Source organism: Orbicella faveolata, unplaced genomic scaffold, assembly GCF_042242905.1.
Source record: "Orbicella faveolata isolate gen_17 unplaced genomic scaffold, um_ofav_v1 contig_48, whole genome shotgun sequence".
Taxonomy (NCBI): domain Eukaryota; kingdom Metazoa; phylum Cnidaria; class Anthozoa; order Scleractinia; family Merulinidae; genus Orbicella; species Orbicella faveolata.
In genome coordinates, this window is record NW_028301578.1 from 1,280,001 (window position 1) to 1,305,000 (window position 25,000).

Here is a 25,000-nt window from a genome sequence, read left to right on the forward strand (position 1 = left end):
TTTACAAAAGGAAAACGTTATACTGTACTACAGTTTGATCCCACTAATTCAAACTCAGCCATTTTGAATTCCCCATTATTTTGAACTCAAAACCATATCCCTAATGGATTTGCACTCAAGTCAAATACTATCAGCTATTTCAAGCTATTTTTCGTTTCTCCTGAGGGTTCGAAATGGCAGGGTTCAACTGCATATAAAAACAAAATTGTGTGTGAAACTTTATTGGGTTATTTCTTCCAAAAAAATTATAACTAATAAAAAAATTAGGTTTTTTTGAAAAACCTTATCGGAATAAAAACTAGCGGTAAAAAATGACGTTTCGATCTCTCTGAGATCATTTTCAAGTTGAAGAAAAAACGAATGAAATATACATATATAAGTACAAATTAGGGCATGAGAATGTCAAACGATAAAATATGTAAATACAAGGGCTAAAATGTAAGTGTTAAAATAATAAAATACTATAAAAAAAAAACCTATATAAATAACTTTGCACGGATTGAATCTGACTGTTTGTTCAAGGTTGGCTTAAGCTCGTTTATAAAGAGCATTTCGTAAATCAGGCAGTCGAATTTACTTTGGAACTTTCTCAAGATCTTAAAATCACGATAAATATCACTTGGGACTGTTCCATGCTGCTCTTTGATGTGATTCCCGATTGAAGACGATCCTTTGTGTTCCTCAACGCGTTGATAGAGGTGTCGGCACGTGTACCCGACATAGTTTGCATCACACAAACCACACTTATAGTAGTAAACAACGCGTTGCTGGTTAATGATAGGCGGCTTCTTTTCTTTTGGTTTGACCTCGTGTCCGATCTTGCGGCTTGTATACACGGGACGAATATCAATTCCAATTTTTCGGCCTAGTTCCCCAAGTTGCCTTCGCGCGGAATTGGCCGATCTCTGATCCTTGAAAGGTAACACTATTCTGACAGGCGCTTCATTCATGTTACGTGCTCGAGTAGAAATTGGATCGCCAGAAACTTTCCTGGTGACAAAATTACTGATGGTCGATTATATCAATGGCGCTGGGTACTGAAGTCGGGAGAACGTCTCTGTGAGACGATCACATTCCAGGTGGAACAGTTGCCAGGTAGATGATAGTTTAAAGGCACGATCCAGCATTGTTTTTAGCAATGCTGTTATTACGAAGCCGGATAAGGGATCAGGTGTGGTTGTGATGGACAAGTCAGATTATGTGCGCCCACTGAAAGAGTCATCAATAAACAACGAAACCAAGTTTAGACCACTGTGTGCTGAAAGACCCAAAATGAGAGAAAGACCTCCCAAGCATTTCCACCCGCTATTGTAGAAAGAATATTGCCCAAGGCAGTTGCTGGCACAGTTGTCCAGAATGGCTCGAGACTAGCCCATCTTTATGGCTTGCCAAAAACCCACAAGCGACAACTAGCAATGCGGCCGATACTCTCGGCAACCGGGACATATAATTACAAGTTGGCAAAAAGGCTTGACGAAAAGCTCAAACCTCTATCAGTCAATGACCACACCATCAGTGATGTTTTTAATTTCGTGGATTCTCTCCATGACATGGAAGTTGACGATCACAGTATCCTTGTTTCATATGACGTAACTTCGCTCTTTACCAATGTCCCTGTTGATGGGACGATACAAATTCTAGCTGAAAAGGCATTTAAGGACGACTGGTTCAATAAACAGCATAATCTCAACATTACAAAATCAGACTTGGTAGAGTTGCTAGATATTGCCACCAAGAACCAGCTTTTCCAGTTCGAGGGAAGTTTGTATGAACAAACCGATGGTGTTGCCATGGGTTCGCCACTTGGACCCCTAATGGCCAACGTATTTATGTGCAGTATCGAAGATCGACTTCAGGACCAAGGCAAGTTACCCGAGTTCTACAAACGCTATGTGGATGACACATTGAGCATAATGCCTGACACCGAAGCAGCTGAAGCATTCCTTTCCTCTCTAAATGAGAGTCATCCATCTGTCAGCTTCACCATGGAACTTGGCGAACACGGTAAACTTCCTTTCCTGGGAACAGACATCAGGAAATGCAATGGTCGCCTGGAGACAAGGGTGTACAGAAAACCAACTAACACCAGATTATTACTACATTACAAGAGCCTCGTCGACGTTAGATACAAGAAGTCATTGCTAAAAGGAATGCTGGATCGTGCCTTTAAACTATCATCTACCTGGCAACTGTTCCACCTGGAATGTGATCGTCTCACAGAGACGTTCTCCCGACTTCAGTACCCAGCGCCATTGATACAATCGACCATCAGTAATTTTGTCACCAAGAAAGTTTCTGGCGATCCAATTTCTACTCGAGCACGTAACGTGAATGAAGTGCCTGTCAGAATAGTGTTACCTTTCAAGCATCAGAGATCGGCCAGTTCCGCGCGAAGGCAACTTGGGGAACTAGGCCGAAAAATTGGAATTGATATTCGTCCCGTGTATACAAGCCGCAAGATCGGACACAAGGTCAAACCAAAAGAAAAGAAGCCGCCTATCATTAACCAGCAACGCGTTGTTTACTACTATAAGTGTGGTTTGTGTGATGCAAACTATGTCGGGTACACGTGCCGACACCTCTATCAACGCGTTGAGGAACACAAAGGATCGTCTTCAATCGGGAATCACATCAAAGAGCAGCATGGAACAGTCCCAAGCGACATTTATCGTGATTTTAAGATCTTGAGAAAGTTCCAAAGTAAATTCGACTGCCTGATTTACGAAATGCTCTTTATAAAGGAGCTTAAGCCAACCTTGAACAAACAGTCAGAGTCAATCCGTGGAAAGCTATTTACATAGGTTTTTTTATAGTATTTTATTATTTTAACACTCACATTTTAGCCCTTGTATTTGCATATTTTATTGTTTGACATTCTCACGCCCTAATTTGTACTTATATATGTATATTTCATTCGTTTTTTCTTCAACTTGAAAATGATCTCAGAGAGATCGACACCGTTTTTTACCGATAGTTTTTATTCTGAAAAAAATCAGGCCAAAGAAATCTTTTCTCTTTCTTTTTTTTTTTTGTATTAAAAATAGCATTTTTATTTATACAAGAATGTAGGATTAGGGGCCCAGTTCTCTGTAATAAGAATATCAACATCATTTACCTGGATATGAAAAATTTAGGGCAAAGTTCTCGCCCATCCAGTTTTCTCTAAAAAAAAAAACATATATCATTTACATACAAATAAAACATTTGGGGTGAAGAAGTTCTTGCCCTGCCCAGTTCTCTAAAACACAATACCATTTACATACAGATAAAAGGTTTAGGGTGAAGATCTTCTCGCCCTGCCCAGTTTTCTGTAGTAAAAATATCATTTACACCCATATAAAAAATTTAGGGGAAAGAAGTTCTTGCCCTGCCCAGTTCTCTGTAAAAAAAAAAAACCCATTTGCACCATTTAAAAAATTTGGGGGGAAGAAGTTCTCGCCCTGCCTAGTTCTCTGTAATAAAAATATCATTTCCATACATTTAAAAAATTAAGGGTGAAGAAGTTCTCGCCCTGTCCAGTTCTCTGTAAAAAAAAAATATCATTTACATACTTATAAAAAGTTTAGGGCGAAGAAGTTCTCACCCAGCACAGTTCTCTGTAATAGGAATATCATTTACACACATTTAATATATGGCTTGTGTTTGTAGCCAGTGTAACGCGTGCGTTGATTGACTAATTCTAGGGCATTATTCTCTCATAAAATAGGATGAGAAAAACATTTCAAGTGTACGTTGTTTGTGGTCAATAAACAAGGAGAATGTAGAATTCTTTTAACTCATCGCATACCCTGTGTTTCGCGGGAAAAAAAAAAATTAAAAACCCAGCGCTCGTCAAAAATTATATTTTTTCACCAGAAAGTTAGCTCGGAACATATACATATTTATATTCGTTTGAATCGTCGATGAAATGACCTTTTCGGGATATTTTTTCCTTCGGGGTCAACAAAATCCTCCGATTACAAAATCACGCCGAACCCACACTTTGCAAAAAAATCTCTTCAAAATCCTGACTTCGAAGCGATATATCACTTTAGTCTTAATAGCTACCACACATCGGTAGAACGTAAATCTATTCCTTAACAATCCAGCTTTATCGTGTTAAAATTTCAGCGAAATCGAACAAAACCAGAATTAATTAGAATTTTTTTGCGACCTCACTTCCCAGACTTGACCTAACAAAGGACGCTACGGTCGCCCATAGCAACCGAAAAACACGGACATAACAAAGCCGACGTTTCGGCCAAAAAACTCCAGAATTATCGTCTGAGAGCTTAAACTTGAATGGGAACATCTTTTTCGAACTTTTTTCAACTGATTTAGACGAAAGAATGGCCTCGGCAGGCTACAAAAAAGACCAAGAGAAAAAAACAGAACAGGAGAGCATAACAAGCCGATAGTCTTTCGGCACGAAAACGAAAATACAGCTTACTTCTGGATAAATTCACCCTTAGAAGCCAGCAACTGGTCCCAAATTACTTTCTGTATCGTTACAAATGTCCTGACTTCCATCTCCGAAAGATTTTGCCCCAATTTTGAGCAAATAAGCATTTCGCCGACAGCGACCGCCAGTACGTTGGCTTGCATACTTAATTAGCTAACTTGACAAAACTCTCCCGAGCGGGGGATATGACGAAAAGAGCTGAAAAATGACCTGTTATTGGCTAATGATGAGATCATCCCACTGTCCAAATTTGGTGAGAGTCGAAAGTAACGCCAATTTTCTGTCACGTTTTCAATCTATGGTCACTGGAGTGACCAAAATCGAGACTATGGTCTGAAATGAGTTTTAATATGCATTAGTTCACATGCACCCGTTTTGTGCAGCTGGTAATCATGAATGCATGGTCAGATAAGTGCTCCAATTCACAGATGGCTTTTTTGTTTTGATTTTGTTTTTTTTTTTAGGCCATATAATCGACTACTTATTAACCCCGAACGTTCGGTCTTTAAGTGAAAGTCTCAAACCTCAGCCTTGTCATATTGACCTTGTTGTCGCTCCATCAATACTGCAGGGTCTCGGTTTAAGATCTTCCTGTAAAGACATCATTCTCGGTTAAATAAGTAGTTAATGAGACTATTAAAGCAAAGAAGAGGGGGGAGAGAGAGCAGAGAGAGGAGAGGGCTGTCACCAAATAGACTTTTTATATGTATGTAAATGATATGTTTATTACAGAGAAATGGACAGGGTGAGGATTTCTCCACTCTAAAGTTTTTATAAGCATATATTAAATGATATTTTAATTTCCATTTGTCATTACTAAATATAGCCCTTTACACATAATACTTTACTGTACGTGCACCAAAGCCAGACATAAATCACAAAAACCTCTCAAAAGGAAAATAGGGGCCGTGTGCCCTCGACCAAATCAAATAGAAAGTCAAAATCAAAGCAGAGCTTCATGTGCAGACAGGGTTTACATGCATAATCTCGACATTTCAACTAATCATTTCACCAAACCGAATTAACAGGACAAGAGGAAATCTTAATAAACACAATATGCATATATCACTACATCTGATTATCAAACAGCAAATCCCGTGGCAAGATTTCCGTATAACCCCATACATTTATTAGGCATACAGTTCTTTGTTTATCTAAACAATAGCGAAAACAATAGCGCTCCTTTGAGAGTTATCTCATTTGAATAACTCTAAATTTTACCAGTGTCGCATACTTTTAGACTTACATTTTTTTTCGAATTTTCTATCTAAAATACGGAAAAACGGAACGATTTCTTGGAGACTTGGAATAATTTTTCGAGTTTTAGGTCTAAATTACGGAAAACCGAAACGAAATATCATAATTTTGGGCGCATTTACCGTATTTTTAAACTGAGCGCAGGCTTAAAACTGCTTAAGATGGTTTACTGACCTTTGTTGGTTTCCAACAACAGAGGAAGAAATTTTAGCAGTCTATGAAGCGAGCACCTGTGAAAAACAGATTCAAAACTCGCCTTGCAGTGTTTACAAATAAGCTTACAGTTTGATTATTTTTAAGGTGACTTCATATAGTTTCCTGACCGCGCGCAACCTGGTTACTGGAAAGTGGCCGATGGCGCGAGCTTTAAAAAGTTCGCGCGACCGACGCGCGGCTCTCCCACGCAGGAAGTAAACAAACATGGCTTCCCAACTTTGCAAACTCTGTCTTCGTCAAAAACTTGTGGAAGTATCATCTTTTCGAAATGTTTACCTATCCGTAAGAAGGCTGCAAATTCCTTGGAGTCCAAAAGAAGGTTTAAAAAATCATTTCCCGCTGTTCTGAACAACTTATCTGATTCTCACAATCATCGATCGAGGGACACAGATGAAAGAAATTGGCGCCGACCATTTATATATTTTGCCGTCCTTGGAGTCGTGAACGCTACGAAAAACGAGCAGAATTCGCCAAAGGGGGATTCCCATATTTATAGACCAAGTGAAGAAGTTACTCCTCCAAACCGCTTCAACGTGCGCACTTCTAATGGTCGCTTCGCGAAAAGCAAGGAAAAAGATCAACTCGCCGATCTCCACTTCAAGAAATTAACAGAAGGCTTCAAAAGTTGGGCAGCCAAAAGAAAACTCGAGTTTGAAAACTCATCGGATGAAAACGAGCCACCGTCTAAGTGCTTAACAAGAGCTACTGAGGTACGGTTTGAAATGTCAGATATTTAATTACTTTGTTGAGTGACACGCGAGCTCAATAGTTTTTGTAACTATTTTTTAAATGCCAGGCTGCCGCGTCAAGAAAAGAGGCATTCCCCATGGCAGTCGGATCATTCACCTGGACATTTTTCGAGATAATATGAAACAATGCTGTCATTGTCAAAGAGTTAAATCTTTATTATGAACTTCAACAACATTGCAGAGTTAAGGGATGAGTAAACTTTTTTCCATAAAATTACTAGGATTTATGCTGTAGAGACAGAACATAACAATGGTAAAACATCTACATATTCTAATTGATTGTCACTTCAGGGACCGATCATTATAAGAGTGGTGGAGTTACATCAATTTCAGTTGTTTTTTTAGAGCTCCTCAAAACTCCCAACTTTTTAAAGCCAGTTAAATCCATATAAAAAGGTAATACCATAATGAATCAAAATTAAGTTTCTTGAACAATGCTTCACCCAAATGGTAACATAAAACTCATCTATTGAACAATTTCATACTCCATTTTTAGATGACTGTACACAAATCCTGTACAAAAGTCCTTCACGGGAATTGCAATGCCATGAAATAGCAGCAGTAAATTTACCACATTAATGCAATGCCTTGGCAGTGATCTCATAGCATGCATTTAGAGGATATGTACAATACTTCATCTAAAGCCACTATTGGTTTCACTGCAAAAGGGGCTCTGAGGACATCCTCAAAAAAGTTAAAATTCTAATACATTTGGTAGCAAAGAAGTAGGTCCTTCAGTAGTGTTGCAATAGCTTTTATCACCACTGGCAAATTCCTGTATGATAAGTCGACACCCATCTCCCCCATTTTATTGCAACCTCTGAAAACCCATTCACTTTTTCATACATCTCCTACCATCTCTCAAAGAAAGACCTAAACTTTACAGATAGTAGTAATAATTAATTTTATTGATCTTACATAGGTCCACTGTCATTTCACAATGTAACAAATGAGACACGACATGGCTTAGCTAGTACATTCTTCATAGAGTGCTTGTTTTGTGGAAAAAGCAACAGAATAGATACTTCTGGTAAACACAGATCTGGCAAGCGTGGACCACCTGCTTTCAATGTAAACACGAGAGCACTCAGCTGTCTACATGCTGGGATTGGTCTAACCCACATTAACAATGTGCTTGCGACAATTGACATTCCACCCATGAATTCCTGTACATACAAACAAAGAGAAAGGGAAGTTGGTAGAGCTGTGGAATGCATTGCAAAAACAAGCTGCCAAGATTCTTTGAATAGAGAAAGAGCACAAGCACTTATTAATGGGTGTCAGCCTGATGATAACAATTTGGTTTCAATTCCTTGTTCGTTTGATATGGGTTGGCAAAAGCGTGGCAAGGGCCACAATTATCGTACTGGTCATGCAGCAGCCCTGAGCTTAGCTACTGATAAAGTTCTAGATTACGTTACAAAAAATAAAGCCTGTCGCTCCTGTGAAGCTACAAAAATGGCAGGCAGACAGCCAAAACAACATGATTGCAGAAAAAACCACTCAGGTTCATCCAAGGCCACGGAGGCTAGTGCTGCAGTCGAACTTTTCACTAATGTAACAAAATCAAATGTGAAATTTTCCACATACGCAAGGGATGATAATTCCACTACTGAACTTCACTTAAAGCAAAAGGTGCCATATGGTGTAGAAAAGTGGTGACACTGTTCATGTAAAAAGGTCCCTAACAACACGACTCTATAATTTAATTCAGCGAAGCAAGTTTCCAAATTGTTCAATATTGTCACAATAAGTTTTCAATTACCTTGTGAAGTGCTTTACACATTGCATAGCACAAAACAAGGGAAATCATTCAAAAATGAAAACTGGAATGCAAAACATAGTTCCCCATGCATTTGGTGATCACCATGGCTGCGATGAATCCTGGTGTGGTTCTAAGAAAGATCCTGAGCATTATAACCACAAAGACCTTCCCTATGGCAAAGACCTCCATGGAGACAACCTTAAATCGGCACTGACATCCCTGTTCGGAGAATACAGCACTGATACTGTCATTCGAAAATTGGTTCCTGCTGCAAATTCTCAGTGCAATGAATCCCTGAACAGTGTGGTGGGCTCTAAAAACCCCAAGATTCGTTATTATGGAGGAAGTGAAAGTAACGACTTTAGAGTGTCCTGTGGAATATCACAAATTAATTTAGATTATGCCTATATTCCCCACACTTTGGAAGCCCTCAACATAGAGCCGGGATTTTTCTGCAAAGAATTTAACCGAATAATGGAAAGGAAAACCACAATGGACAAAAACAGAAAATCAGCAGTCATATTCAAACGACGTAGATCACAGTTGAACAAACAAAAAATTTCAGATACCTCCAAGAAAGAGGCAAAGGAAGGTACAATGTACCAAAGTAACATTGGTCTGAACCTTACTCCTGAAACAACAACCGAACTAAACACAGTCTCTGAACTTTGCAGTGTAAATACTATGGTTGCAAAAAACCAGCAAGAAGAATACGAGAAAATAGTTCCAAACAACATCCAAAGACCGTCAATCAAAAAGGAAAAATACGATGACAGTACCTTTTATAATTTCGTGTTGTTTGATACTGAGACAAATTCAACTAGCAAATTAGCCGAGCTCTGCCAGCTTGCAGCAGTGGACAGGTCAGGGAAAAGTTTTTCGTGCTATATTCTTCCAAAAAAAGACATGGATGCTCATGCTTCAAAAGTAAACAATCTGACAATAAAGACTGTGAATGGGATCCGCACTCTTTGCAAGGACAATCACCCTGTAACAGTTTTTCCTTTAGAGGAAGCACTTACGCAATTCTTACACTTTTTGAAGGCGAGTACCACTGAGGCTTCGAAGCGCACCACAAAAAAAGTTTGCACAGTCTTAGCAGGACATAATGCCGCCACATTTGTTGTCCCTATACTTCTTCGGAACGGTGGACACAATTTTGTTGCCGAACTCACTTCTGAGAACATCAGGTGTGCCGACACTCTTTTACTGTTTAAATCACTTATAAAGGACAAGCACTCATCTCTCCAAAATGAACAAGGCCAATTTCCAAAGCCAAACCAAAGTTCTCTTTACGAACACCTATTTAAGGAAACCTTTGAAGCCCACGACGCCCTGGAAGATGTCTCTGCCCTCCGTAGAATCTTGTTTTCCTCCAGACTAGCTCTTTCAAATGAAATTATCGTAAACAGAAGCTCGTTGATCTCTGTGAAAGATGCTACGGAAGATATGAAATACCTCGACGACCGCCACAACCGACTTCTGTCTTATAGAGGAAAGTTGTACCATCCAGGTCACCAAGATAGCCCAGTAAAACAGAACATCTCAAAGAAAATGGCTGGAAGTGGTCTTGAATACGAAGATTTCCAGAATTTGTTCCAAAGATTTGGGAGAAAAGGGCTTGTTGGCATTCTGTCAAAGCCGCCATTGTCCGCTCGCTCGTCGGCGCCAAGAGTCACACGAACAACAAGAATAGTACTTGCAATTGAGAAACATTTCGAGGAAATTTCAAAGAATTAAACCCCACAGTAAGTCCTCAACTAATTCTTAAGTCGAAACTTTGCCCCTTTTTGCGAAGAGCTAAGCTGACTTTCGTTCAAAGTTCCTTCGATTTCTTAGCTCACGATCATGTCAACATTAGATCCGAAGCAGAGGTACGCGCGCGTGTGCGCTGGTTGGGAATTTCACGCATGCTCAAATAGTGATCTTAGCAAATTCCTATTCTGTGACGTACCGTGTTGTGCGATCGAAAAAATGCGAAACTTTCACGTGAATATCTCCAGTTTTCTTCGGTGAAATTTCTTCAAATTTTACAGAGCGGTAAATACTGTTTACGCCTTCTGTCTACCAATTCATCAAGTAAATTTGTAAGACAATTTTTTAAGTCGAGCTAAAAAACACAAATTCGCTGAAAGCGAGAAAACTACCTTTGTAACCCCTATTTGTTTGGCCTTCAGAAGATTCCTCTGGACATTTTTCATGAAATGTCAAAGTTAAGAAAATTTTTATCGAAGGATATGGAAGAAAATTGAAATAAAAGCAAAATAAACACTGTAAACAACCTATCTTTAGAGAGTTTTAATTCCAGGTAAAACCCTGTTAATTTAACAGTGATGGATCAAAAGAGTAGTTTTGTCTTCTAGAAGTTCATTTCGATAGACTTGAAAGAGGTGCGATTAAGAGTAATGCGAAAATTCCCGTGGATAGTAGATACTAGCGCGTGCCAAATGAACAGCGAATAACCATATGGAGCCACCTTAAACGTGAGGTTGCAGTCCGTGACGTCAGCGAAAACTATTTGTTTGCAATATGCAACTTACAACAACTTCCACAAAGCGACTCAAGTGTTATCATTTAGCGATAAGCGAAATTAAAACGATGTAATTTAAAAAAGTGTCTCGCAGCGTGGCTTCAAGTCAGACAGACTTTGAAAAAATACCTATTGAAGACAAGGCAACTTGATAATTTTTAGAGAAAACACTTGAAAACACCACAACAATAGATCAGTCGCTTACCGCAAGTTCGGCCACTGGCTAAGTCTTCCAGGCAGAAACTTGCAGCAAAATGTTGTGAAGACTGAACTGAACTAATCTTTTCGATAGATCAACGAATCAACCATCTTTTCTGCTGTATTTAGCGTTCTGTAATTTCTCTAAACACAGTAAACATCATGTGACTTTCCTTGCACGGCTGCACACGGCAGGTATATTTTGCAGGGCGCAGGTTGCAGGTTGCAGGTTGCAATTTAATTCAACAATTAAACGAGACTTACCTATAAGGTGAAGTTTGATTGGAATTCTACGAGTCATTGGTCGGGAGTGTAGGAGTTACGTGAGAGAGCGCGCGAACCTGGGAGATCAATTTTCAAATTGGAGAGTAGTCACACAAAATGAATGAAGGGTGGGTAGTACAGTAAATAGAATGGTGTATAATAGGGTGGACACGTAACTCCTACATTCCCGACCAATGACTCGTAGAATTCCAATCAAACTTCACCTTACAGGTAAGTCTCGTTTAATTGTTGAATTCTACTTCATCATTGGTCATTGGTCGTTTCGGAGTCACGTGAGACTTTAAAGCCCATGTGACTAGGAGCCACACATAAGAAAAAGAAACAACAGTCATTTGACAAAACTGAAGCAATTTGTATTGCTGTACAATGTGCACATAAGAAGTCCTTAAGTGGTACAAGATCTCAAAAGTTCATTTCCAAAGTTATTTTGGCTGACAACAGGCAAGTTGTAAAATTTCTGGAAGGTATCATAATTTGACCATCCAGCACTCCTCATAATAGTATCCAGAGGTATCTGTGCTGCCTTAGCAGAGGAGGTAGAAGCTGACCTGGTGCTATGAGCACTATACAGACTAGTGCTAATGCCAGATTTGCTTAGTACGTGTTTAATCCAGTTGCTAACTGTATCTGCCGAGACTGGCTTATTTGGTTTCTTGTAACTTAAAAGCAGCTGAGACGCACCCTGTCTAAAGGCACTGGTCCTCTTAACATATTCTAGCATGTAAATAACAACACACAGCCGAGGATCTGGTTGATAAGCAACAAACTCCAGGCTGGAAATGTGCCTGCCAGGCCTGGAAGTCTTTAACAATGTTTTGACAACAAAAACACATTTATCAGTGCTTAATTTCATATCTGACACACTCAGAGAGTGCAGCGTTTGGCGTCTCCGTCCTGACAAAAAAGCCAATAACATAACCAACTTATGAGTTAAATCTTTCAATGTAAGACATTCTGGAGGATGTAAAGTTTGCAAATAACTAAACACTTCCTTGACGTCCCATGTCTCAGAATATTTAGGAAGACCAGGTCTGGATTCAAAAACCCTTTTGATGAATCTGCTCACTAAAGGATGACTTCCAAAGCTCTTACAGCCATCAATCAGGAGGCAGGTTGACAAAGCACATCTAGCAGTGTTAATGGCACTGTATCCTACACCAGTATGGTACAACTTGGCTAGGAAATTCACCCCCGTTTCTACAGAAGCTGAAAAGGGATCAATTTTCCTTTTACTGCAGTACTGCTTTCATCTCTTAATGTAGAATTCATACTGCGTTTTCGTACTGTTTTGCCACGAGTCCATGACCAGGGCTGTAGCCTGCTCTGATAGTCCCTGACTTTGGAGTTGCTCTTGGATACATGACATAGGAGCAGTACTAGCTTTGGGTGTAATGGGTGAACTAGGTCTGGTTGACTTGGCTGAACTATCAGCTCCTTTTTCCGAGGCAGTTCCAGAGGATGTTGAATTACCATTCTCATGAGTGTCGGCCACCATGGTTGACTTGGCCACTTGGGTACTCGTATTAGTCCTGTGGCCTCCTCCTCCTGAATTTTCTGAAGAGCTAATGCTATGAGACTGAAAGGAGGGAAGGCATAAAATAAATATGATTCCCACGATAATGTAAATGCATCTATTGCAAAAGCTTCAGGGTCAGGTTGGTATGCCACAAATGGTTTAACTTTGTAGTTTAGCCTTGAAGCAAATAGGTCAATGTTAGGTTTAAAACCTAATTTGGCTATTGCATCACAGCACACACTTTGGTTTAGAGCCCACTCTGTTCCCATGTTTGTATTTCTGGATTCTTTGTCAGCAAGAACATTCAACTTTCCTGGGATGTGCGCTGTAGATAGCCATATATTATGATCAAGACACCAGTCCCATATAATGCGGGCTAAATTGTTACAGAATGGCGACTGACTTGTACCCATGTGTGCAAGTGTTGAAACAGCTGTGGTGTTGTCAATCATCACCCTAACATGTTTGCCTTCAAGGTGTGCACGAAAGGCTTTTAAGGCAAAGTGCACAGCTAGCATCTCAAGGTAATTGATGCGATGGGGAGCTTCACTTGGGCTCCAAGCACCCCTTGATGTGGTGCTGCCCAGCACGGCTCCCCACCCATAAGACGATGCATCTGTGAACATTGTAATCTCTGGTTTACCATGTTGCACAACATTATATGTACTGTGCACTGAGTCTTGCCACCATTTAATGTCAGCTAATGAGGCGTCTTTAAGCTGCATGCATATATCAAAGTTCCCCTTAGCATGTTGTAAAGCACTTGTTTTATCCATATCAATCAGTCTAAAGTGTAAAGGGCCATACATGACAGCTGGGAAGCAGGCTGTCATAAGGCCCGGCAGCGATGAGACTTCCCTTATCGAAGGGTTACTGCAGGCAAGTATTTTATCACATTGTGAATTTTAACTCAATCTTTATTCGTTGGTATTTGTATCTGTATTTGGTTTGACTGAAAAGAAAAGAACAATAAATAAAGCGAAATCGAATACCATGAAAAGAACTGAAATAAAACACTTACAAGCTTTGCTGGCTCGTGATAGAGAAATCCAAGAACAATTTGTGTTGATGACTAGCTTGTGAAACTAACCGAGCACATGGCCCAGACCATAATACTTCGAACACTGTTACAGACCATAATACTTCGAACACTATTACCCAGTCCCCGAGGACCAGGAGTGGGAAATAACTAAAAAATAATTGATAAGTTTTGTAACTAACACACATGCATCTTTAAGTTTCTGTGCTTTGTCCTGGGTCAGGTAAATTTTCATTTCTATCAAATCAAGAACAAATCCCAAATAGGTGATTCTCTGTGATGGCACAAGGACAGATTTTAAGAGGTGGATAACAAACCCCAATGAATCAAAAAATTTTATAGTGGCTATGACATTAGTGACACAGTCATTGAAGTCGTCACCTTGAAGGTATGAATCATCCATATAAAAGGATGATAAGTGACCAGACTGCCTCAAAGTAGCATAAACTGGTTTTAATAGTTTTGTAAATTTCCGAGGGCAGAAAGCCAGCCCATTGGGAAAGCATGTAAATTTGTAAAACTGACCCAACCATTCAAACTTCAGGTATTTTTGATCACAATAGGCAATTGGCACTGAATAATAGGTATCTTTTAGGTCAACCGAGGTCATATAGCAGTTTGGCCTCATCATGTTTATGGCTGACCTCAGGGTGTCCATTTTAAAATGTTGATATTCAACATGTATGTTGAGTCGTTTCAGACTGAGGATTAGCCGAAAAGAGCCATCCTTTTTGGGTCTGATGAAAATGGGAGATATGAACTCTCCTTTCTCATGCCCTGTGGCTACAATGACACCCTTATGTAGAAGTTTTTCAATTTCAGTGCTAATGACATCCATTTCAGATTATTTTGCACACTGTAATGGAGCTTTCTTTTGAAAAGGTATAGATTGAAATTCAATACGTAGGCCCTGAACCATAGACAATATCTCGTGATCAGAAGTGATCAATTTCCAGTTGTCTACATAATCAACCAGTTGACCAGCTTTAAAGCAGTCTGCTCTCAAAGTTAAATAATTTGTCAGAGCGGGAATAAGCGATACAAAATTACTTATATCTACCTCGTCAAGTAAATCGTTCAGTGAATAGTTTGCAGTCACTGCTTCTTTTTCTCCCACTGTTTTTTCTGGCTGTAACGGGGTTTCTTTCCCCTCTGGCCTAAAAAAGACTTTCCATTTTTGTTGTTATTGCCAGGTTTGTCGTGAAAGCGGCGACTAGAAGTACCGGCCGCAAGGTTGCTAATTTTGTTCGAGGCCTTGATACTGTTGAGTTGGGACTGGAGTTCATCTCCAAATAATTTCCCAGTGATTGGAATGTGGGACGAACACAAGGCGCTATATTCCTTGTTCAAGCAAGGCCTGATTAAATCACGACGGTGCTGGGACAAACTCTGATTACTGTGACCCAACAGTGCAATAACATCTGTATTGAAGGTCAGAAGTTCCTCCAGATTTGAGGTGATATTGGAGTTTTTGGAGTCAGCAAGTGCAGCCATAATTTTGTTGGCTGAGCCAGTCAAGATAGCCCCAACTTTCGTGACTGCCTTCTGAATGGCCGCTACGCGGAGACTCCTCCGTTTAGCTTGATGAGTAAGTTTGTCCCAAATTTCAGGATTCACTGTTGGTACAGTGACCTTGTCACAGTTTGATGCGCGGCCATATTTGTCAAGTCTCTCCTTGTACTTCCCGTCAGCAAGTTTAGCTGAGAAACGTTTGTGGACAAATTCTGCCAGTTTGGCGGTTACGGCCTCAGACGTCTTTTCTCCGGCATCATAGTCCTCACTAATGTTGCCGAAAAAGCTTGTCGAGGGGTCCTCGACCTCGCTGAAACTTTTTGGTGGCGCCTGCTCTTGTTGAGAACGAGTGACCTGAAGAAATGCGCTAGAATCTACCGAGTCGGTCGATTCATCCCCAGACGCCTCATCGCTGAGCACGTCGCGACGAGCAGTCGTGGTTTTTTGTCTTTTAACATTAGAAGGTGATGCTGTGTCAGGATGCATTCTCTTCAAGGCATTTCCCATTGAGGAAATGTTTCCCGCCATCGCCGGCATGGTCTGATTCGTGTTGGCGATCATAGCGGCGAGCGAGTCGCTCGAGTTCTTAGTCTTTTCAGTGTTTTCTGCTGCGTTGGTCGATTCTATGTCGTCTCTCAAAAGGGCGTCTTCATCGTGGCAGTAATCTTTGTCTTGTTCTTAGACATGGTCGGATAAAAGTACCGAAAAAACTGCAGAGCTCGCCAGATAAGCGGAATCTCCCAAAGATCACACACAATTGATCTCCCAGGTTCGCGCGCTCTCTCACGTGACTCAGAAACGGTCAATGACCAATGATGAAGTAGAAATAATAACTGGAAAACCGCTGGCACTAAAAAGAAACGTACAGGCTTACCGTGACTGTTACATAACGCTGTTTACAATCGCTCAGAAAGGTGGCTTCCACCTGAGTGCCAAACCCGCCAAAGCGATGGGAGGAGAGTATATTCCTATGATTTTAAGCCTGCAATGAATTATTGCTTTTGAAGAAACATCTGAAATATCATCTGAAATATCTGCTGAATTTGGTTTCTTCCCTGTGAGTACCACAATGAAAGCACATTGAGCTTGTGCTAGTATATTCCGTCGGTTAAAATCTTATATTATTTCATTTCCTTATGTATTTGCTTCATTTATGATGGCAATCTTCTGTTGTTAAGGGAAGTGTAGCTTACAGTTCTTGTTGTCGCTCGCCTAGAGATTTCGAACTCACGCTCTGTTGAAGAGACTCGAGGAGCCCGTTGAGTATTGAAAGATCGAGCGAGGCTCGACTAGAAAAATAAATGAAAATACATGTGAAGAAGAGCCGAGCGATAAGAAAAATACAGGACAGAATATAAAGACTTACAAATGTTTCCTGACTGTAGCGATGACGGTGAAGCTAGGTAGAGAATAAGATTCCGCATCAATATTAACTTGAAGCTATAGAAAACGTTGAAAAGATTGGCGCACTAGGAAACGGTAGCGTTGAAATAGTCCTAATTTGCACATATAAATGGCAAGCTAAAATTAAAATTCGCACTTGGAGTCCTACAGGAAGACCCAAGCCAAATCTGGAATCGATGGAAACATCTGTGGAGCGTCCATCCAGATGGCTTTGAACAGATTTCACTGGTCTCAGCGTGTCGATCGATAAGTACTTATCGCGGATCGATCGTGTTTTCACTATGTGAAAGAGGCGAACTACTTTATGTAAGAGCCCCTGACGAGTATATAGGTTATTAAGAGTCAGTTCCTGTAAATACCCAGAATGAGATGACAGTCGCGAAATTTTCGATTTCTTCATATTTTGCCCAAATAACCTCTGTAGTGAGTTGTGTTTGAAAATACCATTCAAAGGTCCTGAAGCGCTTTAGTTTTTTCGAAATCGAGGAAAGTTTGAAAATCGCCATTTTAGCTGCCTGACGCCGCCGAAAATGGCCGGAAATTGTGCATTTTCTTTTCGCTCGTACAGATCAACGCGATGATATCTACCAATATACTTTGGGTAGCTCATAGTGCATGTCTTGCTGTTTCTAAAGCATTAATTTGATTAGTAAAAGCTCCAAGTTTAATCATATTTTAGGTCGATAAAAGTACCTTCATCGAAGCTCGTGAGCGAAATGGCTAATTTTAGCTAATTTCAATACCATCAAAAGCCCACTGGTACATTGAATTTGAAGTGGAAACTAAAATTTTGTGAAAGCCCATACTCTATATTATGTTGTGTGAAAGTCTCTTACGCGGCCCGAAAAAACTAACCCGTCGAGAGACATAAACGTGTGGTACATTTTTGTAAATTCGTCATTCGCGAAACCAACATGGAACTTGGCCAGCTACCTTCATAAAGAACAAAAATAAGCGAGTGGAAACCTTTTTCGTCTATAAGGATACTTGTAATCGTTTTTTTTTTCCTTTTACATTGACCACATGATTAACTTTTGCAAACATTTGCAGTTAAATCAAAATAGACGCCGCTTTTGGTACATTTTAATGTTATGCAAATTTACTTCGATCACCGGCACGTGCATATCCCCCGAAACTGATTTTCCTTCCGCCTACTGTATGTTTCTTTTTGAAGGTTACAACTGTAGCACACATTATTCGTTCAATATCGGCAGGTTTAACTTTTGTGGAAACGTGAAGTTTGAGTAAACAATCGGTTACAGTTGCATCCATCATGTTTAGCGTAAATATTCGAACACAACCATTTCATGTAAACAGGTACACTCTACTTTAAAAACAACCGTCTCATCGCAGCATTTCTTGAAATCCTGGTCTGAGACCAGGTAATGCCGATAAAAAAGCGCGAGCAGTTGACGAAACTTCATGATCAACTGTCGAAACGTTGCACTTGTGGAATAAGCAAGATGATTCAAGCTTTGTATTTCTTACCCGTGTGCTTGCAATTCTTATGGATACTGTTCCCCTGTCTTTTACCACCAGATTTATAGATGAATCGTTCGTTTCCTATCACTTAATACGGCATATACCTCTGAATAAAACACATACTGTGACATCATTTTTCTTGGAGTGTTCCAACAGGCGTCCGCCAATTGCAAAACGTAAGCAGCAAGACAGAAAACTACAATGGCTTCTTCGTCAATCGCACTACGCTGTCCAGATTTCTTTCTTACAAAGCTTCCAGACTTTGCTTTCTTTTAAAATTCCAAGACTTCGCTGTTCTGTTGGCCAGTCCGAATAACTGTTATGGCCTTAGTTGAGTAAGTACTTGACTTTGTTTGGTGGTCCCAGTTCGGACAATTAGTCAAATGTGGATTGCGTGACAATCGGCCACTGTACCAAACAAGTCGATATCTGACGTTTTGCAAAGTGAGTGAAGCTGGCAACGTGGACCTCGAGGGGAGGGAGACACCCATATAAGAAGGACGGGGGTGCTCCTGAAAAATTTTGATCCCCTAAGATCCCTTAAGAGGTACCAAGATCCTGTTTTTTCTCCCCTAAAAGATACCTTTTCTTACATACACATTTTCTCCCCGCGTCATATTTTTTTCGGCTCAATACCCTAAAAGGCATAGCAAAGGCTCCCGCTTTGGACCTTTTGAGGCTGAACACCCTGAGGGCTACTAAAACTTCATTTTTAAGCCCTAAAAGGTACGACGAGCTCCCCCGCCCCGGGGGAGCGTGGACAGGGAATCCAAACTGCGCCTTGCTCGCCTCGTGTAGGCAGGGTGTTTTCTCTATGTCTGGTTGAAAAAATGGAAACTACAGTCGATCCTGCGCAACCATCTCTCCACAAATGACCACCTCTCTGCAACGGCCACTTTTTTTCACTCCTGCGGACGGTCACTCTTATTTTAATCTCTCTAGAACGGCCACCTCTCCACAACAGTAACAGCCACTAAAACACGTCCCAACTGCCAAAAAAACCTCTTCACAACGGCCAGTTAATCAACAACTGACGAACGCTGTCTATAAAACCCCATTTTTTATTAGACATGGTCACGAAATTTGATCCATGCCGCAGTTCTTTGGTCTCTATTTCTGTTTGGTTTCTGTCTTATTGATCATATATTTTGATCGTGTTACGAATTTACATGTTACACTAAGCCTTTTTTAAGATAAAAATGTTGAAACCCAAGAGAATATCGGTATCATATTTCACCCCTACTGATACCGCTCCATAACGGCGACTTTCCTCTGTCCCCAAAGTGGCCGTGGTAGAAAGTTTCGACTTTATTACCGTTAATAAAAAAACACACCCTTCCTACTGAACTTTAAAATACAGGTATATTGCTCCAGGTTTTTGGTGTAGAAATGCACCAGGGACATGACTGGGATGGAAAAAGAAGGCCTAGGAGGCACCAGTCTTAAATGGGTACGTGTTGAGAATTTACGTACATATTCACCCCTGTTACCGGTTCTTTTTTAAACCTATATAAACTATACGGTCGAACGTCCACTAACGGTCACCTCTCCACAGTGAACTCCTCTCTCTACAACAGACACAGTTTTTTTTTTTTTTTTTTTGTCCCGGTGGACAGTCCATACATTCGCTCTTATTTTTGCCTCTGAAATGCGCAAAATAAGGCTACAATACATAATGCCTAACTATTTTATACCGCCTAATTATTGATGGGAAGTTCGCTAGGTCAATAATTGTGAATTCTCAAGGTAAAATATAGGAAAATTTTAGCTCTTCTGAGTGTCCGATTTTTGGAAAGCGCCCATATTATTGTCTATATAGTTTAGCAGAGGGCAACAGGAGTGAATACGTATGTAAACTCACACCGCGTATCTCAGATCTGATGCCCTCTAGGCCTCCTTTGTCCTTTTTGTATTCCAGCCCTATCACCGGTGCATTTCTATTCAAAAAGTACAAACGACAAACATGTATTTTAAAGGTAAAGAGGAAAGGTGTTTGCACAACTTTTGTGAACGCGGTAATACTTTCCATTAATCTGCGTAGACATGCCATGATAGCAGGACCCGCGCACGGCTCTGTCAGTTCGTCGAGTTCTGTCCTCTTGCAGAATTAAACAACATCCCCTTCCCCCTACATCCTTCAATTTCGTCCAAAAATGTTTATTTAGCCTGACAGTGCGAATCACGTTACTTCCACGAGCAAACAGTTTCACTCGCCGCCATCTTCACCCACTTTGGATACTTTGCAAGTAGCCGTTTGTCACGCAATCCACATTTGCCATATGGTCTGAACTGGGACCACTAAACAAAGTCAAGAACTTACTCAGCTAACACCATGACAATTATTCGGACTGGCCAACAGAACGGCGAAGTCTTGGAATTTAAAAAAAAAACCGAAGTCTGGAAACTTTGTAAGAAAGAAATCTGGACAGCGTAGTGCGATTGACGAAGAAGCCTCTGTGGTTTTACCAGTCTTGCTGCTTACGTTTTGTAAGTGGCCGCGGACGACTGTTGGAACACCCCAAGAAAAGTGATGTCACAGTATGTGTTTTATTCAGAGGTATGTACTATATTAGCTAAAGAAACGAACGATTCATTTATAAATCTGGTGGTAACAGACAGGTGCAGTTGTATCCATAAGAATTGCAAGCACACGGGTAAGAAATACAAAGCTTGAATCATCTTGCTTATTCCACAAGTACAACGTTTCGACAGTTGATCATGAAGTTTCGTCAACTGCTCGCGCTTTTTTATCGGCATTACCTGGTCTCAGACCAGGATTTCAAGAAATGCTGCGATGAGACGGTTGTTTTTAAAGTAAAGTGTACCTGTTTATATGAAATGGTTGTGTTCGAATATTTACGCTAAACATGATGGATGCAACTGTAACCGATTGTTTACTCAAACTTCACGTTTCCACAAAAGTTAAACCTGCCGATATTGAACGAATAATGTGTGCTACAGTTGTAACCTTCAAAAAGAAACATACAGTAGGCGGAAGGAAAATCAGTTTCGGGGGATATGCACGTGCCGGTGATCGAAGTAAATTTGCATAACATTAAAATGTACCAAAAGCGGCGTCTATTTTGATTTAACTGCAAATGTTTGCAAAAGTTAATCATGTGGTCAATGTAAAAGGAAAAAAAAAACGATTACAAGTATCCTTATAGACGAAAAAGGTTTCCACTCGCTTATTTTTGTTCTTTATGAAGGTAGCTGGCCAAGTTCCATGTTGGTTTCGCGAATGACGAATTTACAAAAATGTACCACACGTTTATGTCTCTCGACGGGTTAGTTTTTTCGGGCCGCGTAAGAGACTTTCACACAACATAATATAGAGTATGGGCTTTCACAAAATTTTAGTTTCGACTTCAAATTCAATGTACCAGTGGGCTTTTGATGGTATTGAAATTAGCTAAAATTAGCCATTTCGCTCACGAGCTTCGATGAAGGTACTTTTATCGACCTAAAATATGATTAAACTTGGAGCTTTTACTAATCAAATTAATGCTTTAGAAACAGCAAGACATGCACTATGAGCTACCCAAAGTATATTGGTAGATATCATCGCGTTGATCTGTACGAGCGAAAAGAAAATGCACAATTTCCGGCCATTTTCGGCGGCGTCAGGCAGCTAAAATGGCGATTTTCAAACTTTCCTCGATTTCGAAAAAACTAACGCACTTCAGAACCTTTGAATGGTATTTTCGAAAATAACTCACTATAGAGGTTATTTGGGCAAGATATGAAGAAATCGAAAATTTCGCGACTGTCATCTCATTCTCGGTATTTACAGGAACTGACTCTTAATTATTTTTAGTGTCAGCGGTTTTCCAGTTATAACTGAGTGTTATTAGGGTGACTATTAGGGTTAGAAACAGAGGGATTAGGAGGGAGTAGCTCGTTCGCCAATCCAAGTAGGGCCTGATCCATGATAAGGATAGCCTGCGCGCGATGGGGGCTCGTGGTAGACGGACGTGTCACGAAAAGGTAACAGGTCGTTTCGCCACACAGGTCGCCCCAACTCAAAGTATCCACAATATTTAGACTACGCAAATGTTGAATAAAAAGGTTTAAAAGGCATTTCATATACGTACTCTACAGGTAAAATCATCGATAAAGTCACGGTGTAGAATGCGCCATAAGGCATGCTAAGTAAAGAAATGTTTATTACAAAGCTTCGCTTCGCGGTTGCACCGATTGGCCAAGCTTTGATGCCCCTTACAACAGGAAGCAGCGGTGTCGCTTTTTAAAGTTTTTTCAACAGAGGATAAAATGCAGACTGCAGACCAAAGACTTTTTAAGTATATATCGTGTGTTCTTTTTTCTTTTATCGAGTGCTAACCGTAAACAGCGTTATCCGGGCTAATTGCAGTAGAAGTCTGCACTCCGCTTAGCTTAAATCTGATAACTCCTGTTAGTCTGGACGACCTCGGTGGCTCCCCTGAAATCTGCCCTTGACAGTCATGGCTCTATTTCCATCATCACACTATTACACAGCTCTGCTCAGATGTTATTTCGGGCTGAAACAACAAAGTTGTCCAAAATTTGCCTAACATACATGTTGGATTATTTTAATAAGTAAGAACATGGGTAGCGCCGCTTTTAGGCCTGGCTAAAGCGGAATATTGTTTTTCTTTTTTCAACCAAATGTTCTAAGATAGCTTTTTCCGGTTTGTTGGAAACAACATAATATATTCAGGGTGACTGGCCGCGTCACGCAATTGTTTATTCGTCTCCATCAGAGGATTTAAGGCAAAATTTATGAGAAACACAGGCTAAGGCAATTTCCCAAGAGACATTTTTGGATATCGTAGCAGCTGGGTGTATACTTAACCCGTAGAAAGTATTTTTAAGGCATTTAAAATTATCGCCCCTAGAAAAATATAGCAATAATTCAGTGCAATAATTAGCTTGCAACTAGCCTGTAATTATGGTCAGGCTCCGACTGGAAGGTTCTGACCCCGATTGGAAGGGGAAAAAGAACTGGCTGAGAGTGAAATGGTCGAGGCGGGAATGAGGGTGGAGGTTGGAGCGTACCCCTCTTTTCCCTTTCCCCTTCTCTCTCTTCTATTCGTTTTCTTCGTGCTTTCTTTTCGCCCCATCCTCGATTAGAGAACCTGTTCACAGGCTAGTTTGCAACATACTGCCAAATTTGACGTGTCTGTTCTGTCTCGTTCGGGCTCAAAACTAACTGCGAGTTGTTTTATTTTTCGATTATTCATACTATAAAGACGTGAACTGAATATAAACATAGGCACCCAAGGCGTGCAAGAGTTATTTTTTTGTGAACTACAAGTCTCGGAGATAGGAGCATTCATAGAACTGTTTACAGTAATAATGTGGTTTATTTGACAAGTTTTCTTGGTTGCGGTTGTTGAGTAAATAAAATGATCGCTCTATTGACGGCATGTTTGTTTTTTGTAATCCTTTTGCGCGCGCTGAATTGCATCAGCAAAAGCGCGCGCGAAAACGGCTAGGTGGAAAACGCGGGGCCGGGGTCCCGGGGTACGGGGTACGGGGTCCCGGGGTGTAGAAAACGCGGGGTGTGAAAAACGCCGGGTCTGGTGGAAAACGCGGGGTGTGGTGGAAAACGCGGGGTCTGGTGGAAAACAATTTTTTCGCCAAAATATGAATTTTCCTCACTAAAATGAGAAGCCCAAATTTTGTTAGCTTATATTGCGATGAATATCAATTCAGCATGTCGGCCTGAAACGCGTTGCTCGATCAAAAAAGCAAATTAAACATTTCGTGAGAAAGAAAACCATTCAAGAGCCAACGTGTCGTGTATTGGTTTTCTTTCGGGACGTCTAATTTATTTTTCACAGTAACTTGCGCGTATTTTTTACTTTTGAAAAAGAAATAATGAATGTGTTAACAGCCTCCTTTGTTCGGAAAACATTTTTTTCCAGAAAGTAATCCAATAAGGATACGATACGAACCCTTGGATTAAGGTGCGTTTTGGCACTAGCGCTAATCACCGAATTCCATTCATGAAATTACACCTGCAGTGCTGCCACTCCATTCATAAATCAATTTGCGATACGCGCGGTCCATTTGTATAAAATCGATGTGCGCTGCACGCACTTTTGGTGGTTGTCGTAATGGCGTATTTCAAAATACCCACCATCAAAACCAAGCCCAGGAAAAAAATTAGTATAGACGGTTTGAGTGAGTTTCAGTGGAATGAAATTGAGGCAAAAGTTGAAATTGGAAGCGGGTCTTTTGGAGTGGCCTATAAAGCGAAGTTTAACGGGAACACGGTGGTTGTGAAGCGTTTGCGAAGTGAGCGGCCAGCCGAGATTGCATTGTTTGTCAAAGAAGGTAGGCTGCTAAATACCCTTCACCATGAGAATATTGTTGAAATCCAAGGATGCTGTTTTTTTTTTTTTTTTTGCTCTAATGCTGAGTTATCAGTGTTTCGACTTCGTCCTTTCGGAATTGAGAAGAAAGTAAATAATCTACTTCAATTTCTGGAAGTGATGGATTCTTTTGAAGAAACTTCATTAACTGTTTTCTCACCGACAGTACTAAAAGTAGCCCAAGATATTTCACGTGCCCTTACATATCTACACGATAAAGATGTTACTCACAGAGACCTTAAACCCG

General features: G+C 40.4%; 3 protein-coding genes and 1 pseudogene across 3 annotated transcripts; 2 read left to right on the forward strand and 2 right to left on the reverse strand.

The window, feature by feature from the left end:
- Positions 1–164: 164 nt before the first annotated feature.
- LOC149095880 (uncharacterized) lies at positions 165–1,134 on the reverse strand (annotated as a pseudogene).
- Positions 1,135–1,335: 201 nt separating this feature from the next.
- On the forward strand, positions 1,336–2,801 carry LOC149095881 (uncharacterized). The gene has a single exon (XM_089281701.1). It carries the CDS (start codon positions 1,416–1,418, stop codon positions 2,799–2,801), a length of 1,386 nt encoding a protein of 461 aa, XP_089137827.1. The 5' UTR covers positions 1,336–1,415.
- A 6,086-nt stretch (positions 2,802–8,887) lies between these two features.
- LOC110058995 (uncharacterized) lies at positions 8,888–10,168 on the forward strand. The gene has a single exon (XM_020765658.2). The coding sequence runs from the start codon at positions 8,903–8,905 to the stop codon at positions 10,166–10,168; it is 1,266 nt and encodes a 421-aa protein (XP_020621317.2). The 5' UTR covers positions 8,888–8,902.
- Positions 10,169–11,826: 1,658 nt separating this feature from the next.
- On the reverse strand, positions 11,827–13,733 carry LOC149095882 (uncharacterized). The gene is made up of 2 exons (XM_089281464.1): positions 12,713–13,733; positions 11,827–12,335 (listed from the first exon to the last, which is right to left on the reverse strand). The coding sequence occupies exons 1-2, from the start codon at positions 13,731–13,733 to the stop codon at positions 11,827–11,829; spliced, it is 1,530 nt and encodes a 509-aa protein (XP_089137590.1).
- Positions 13,734–25,000: the final 11,267 nt, after the last annotated feature.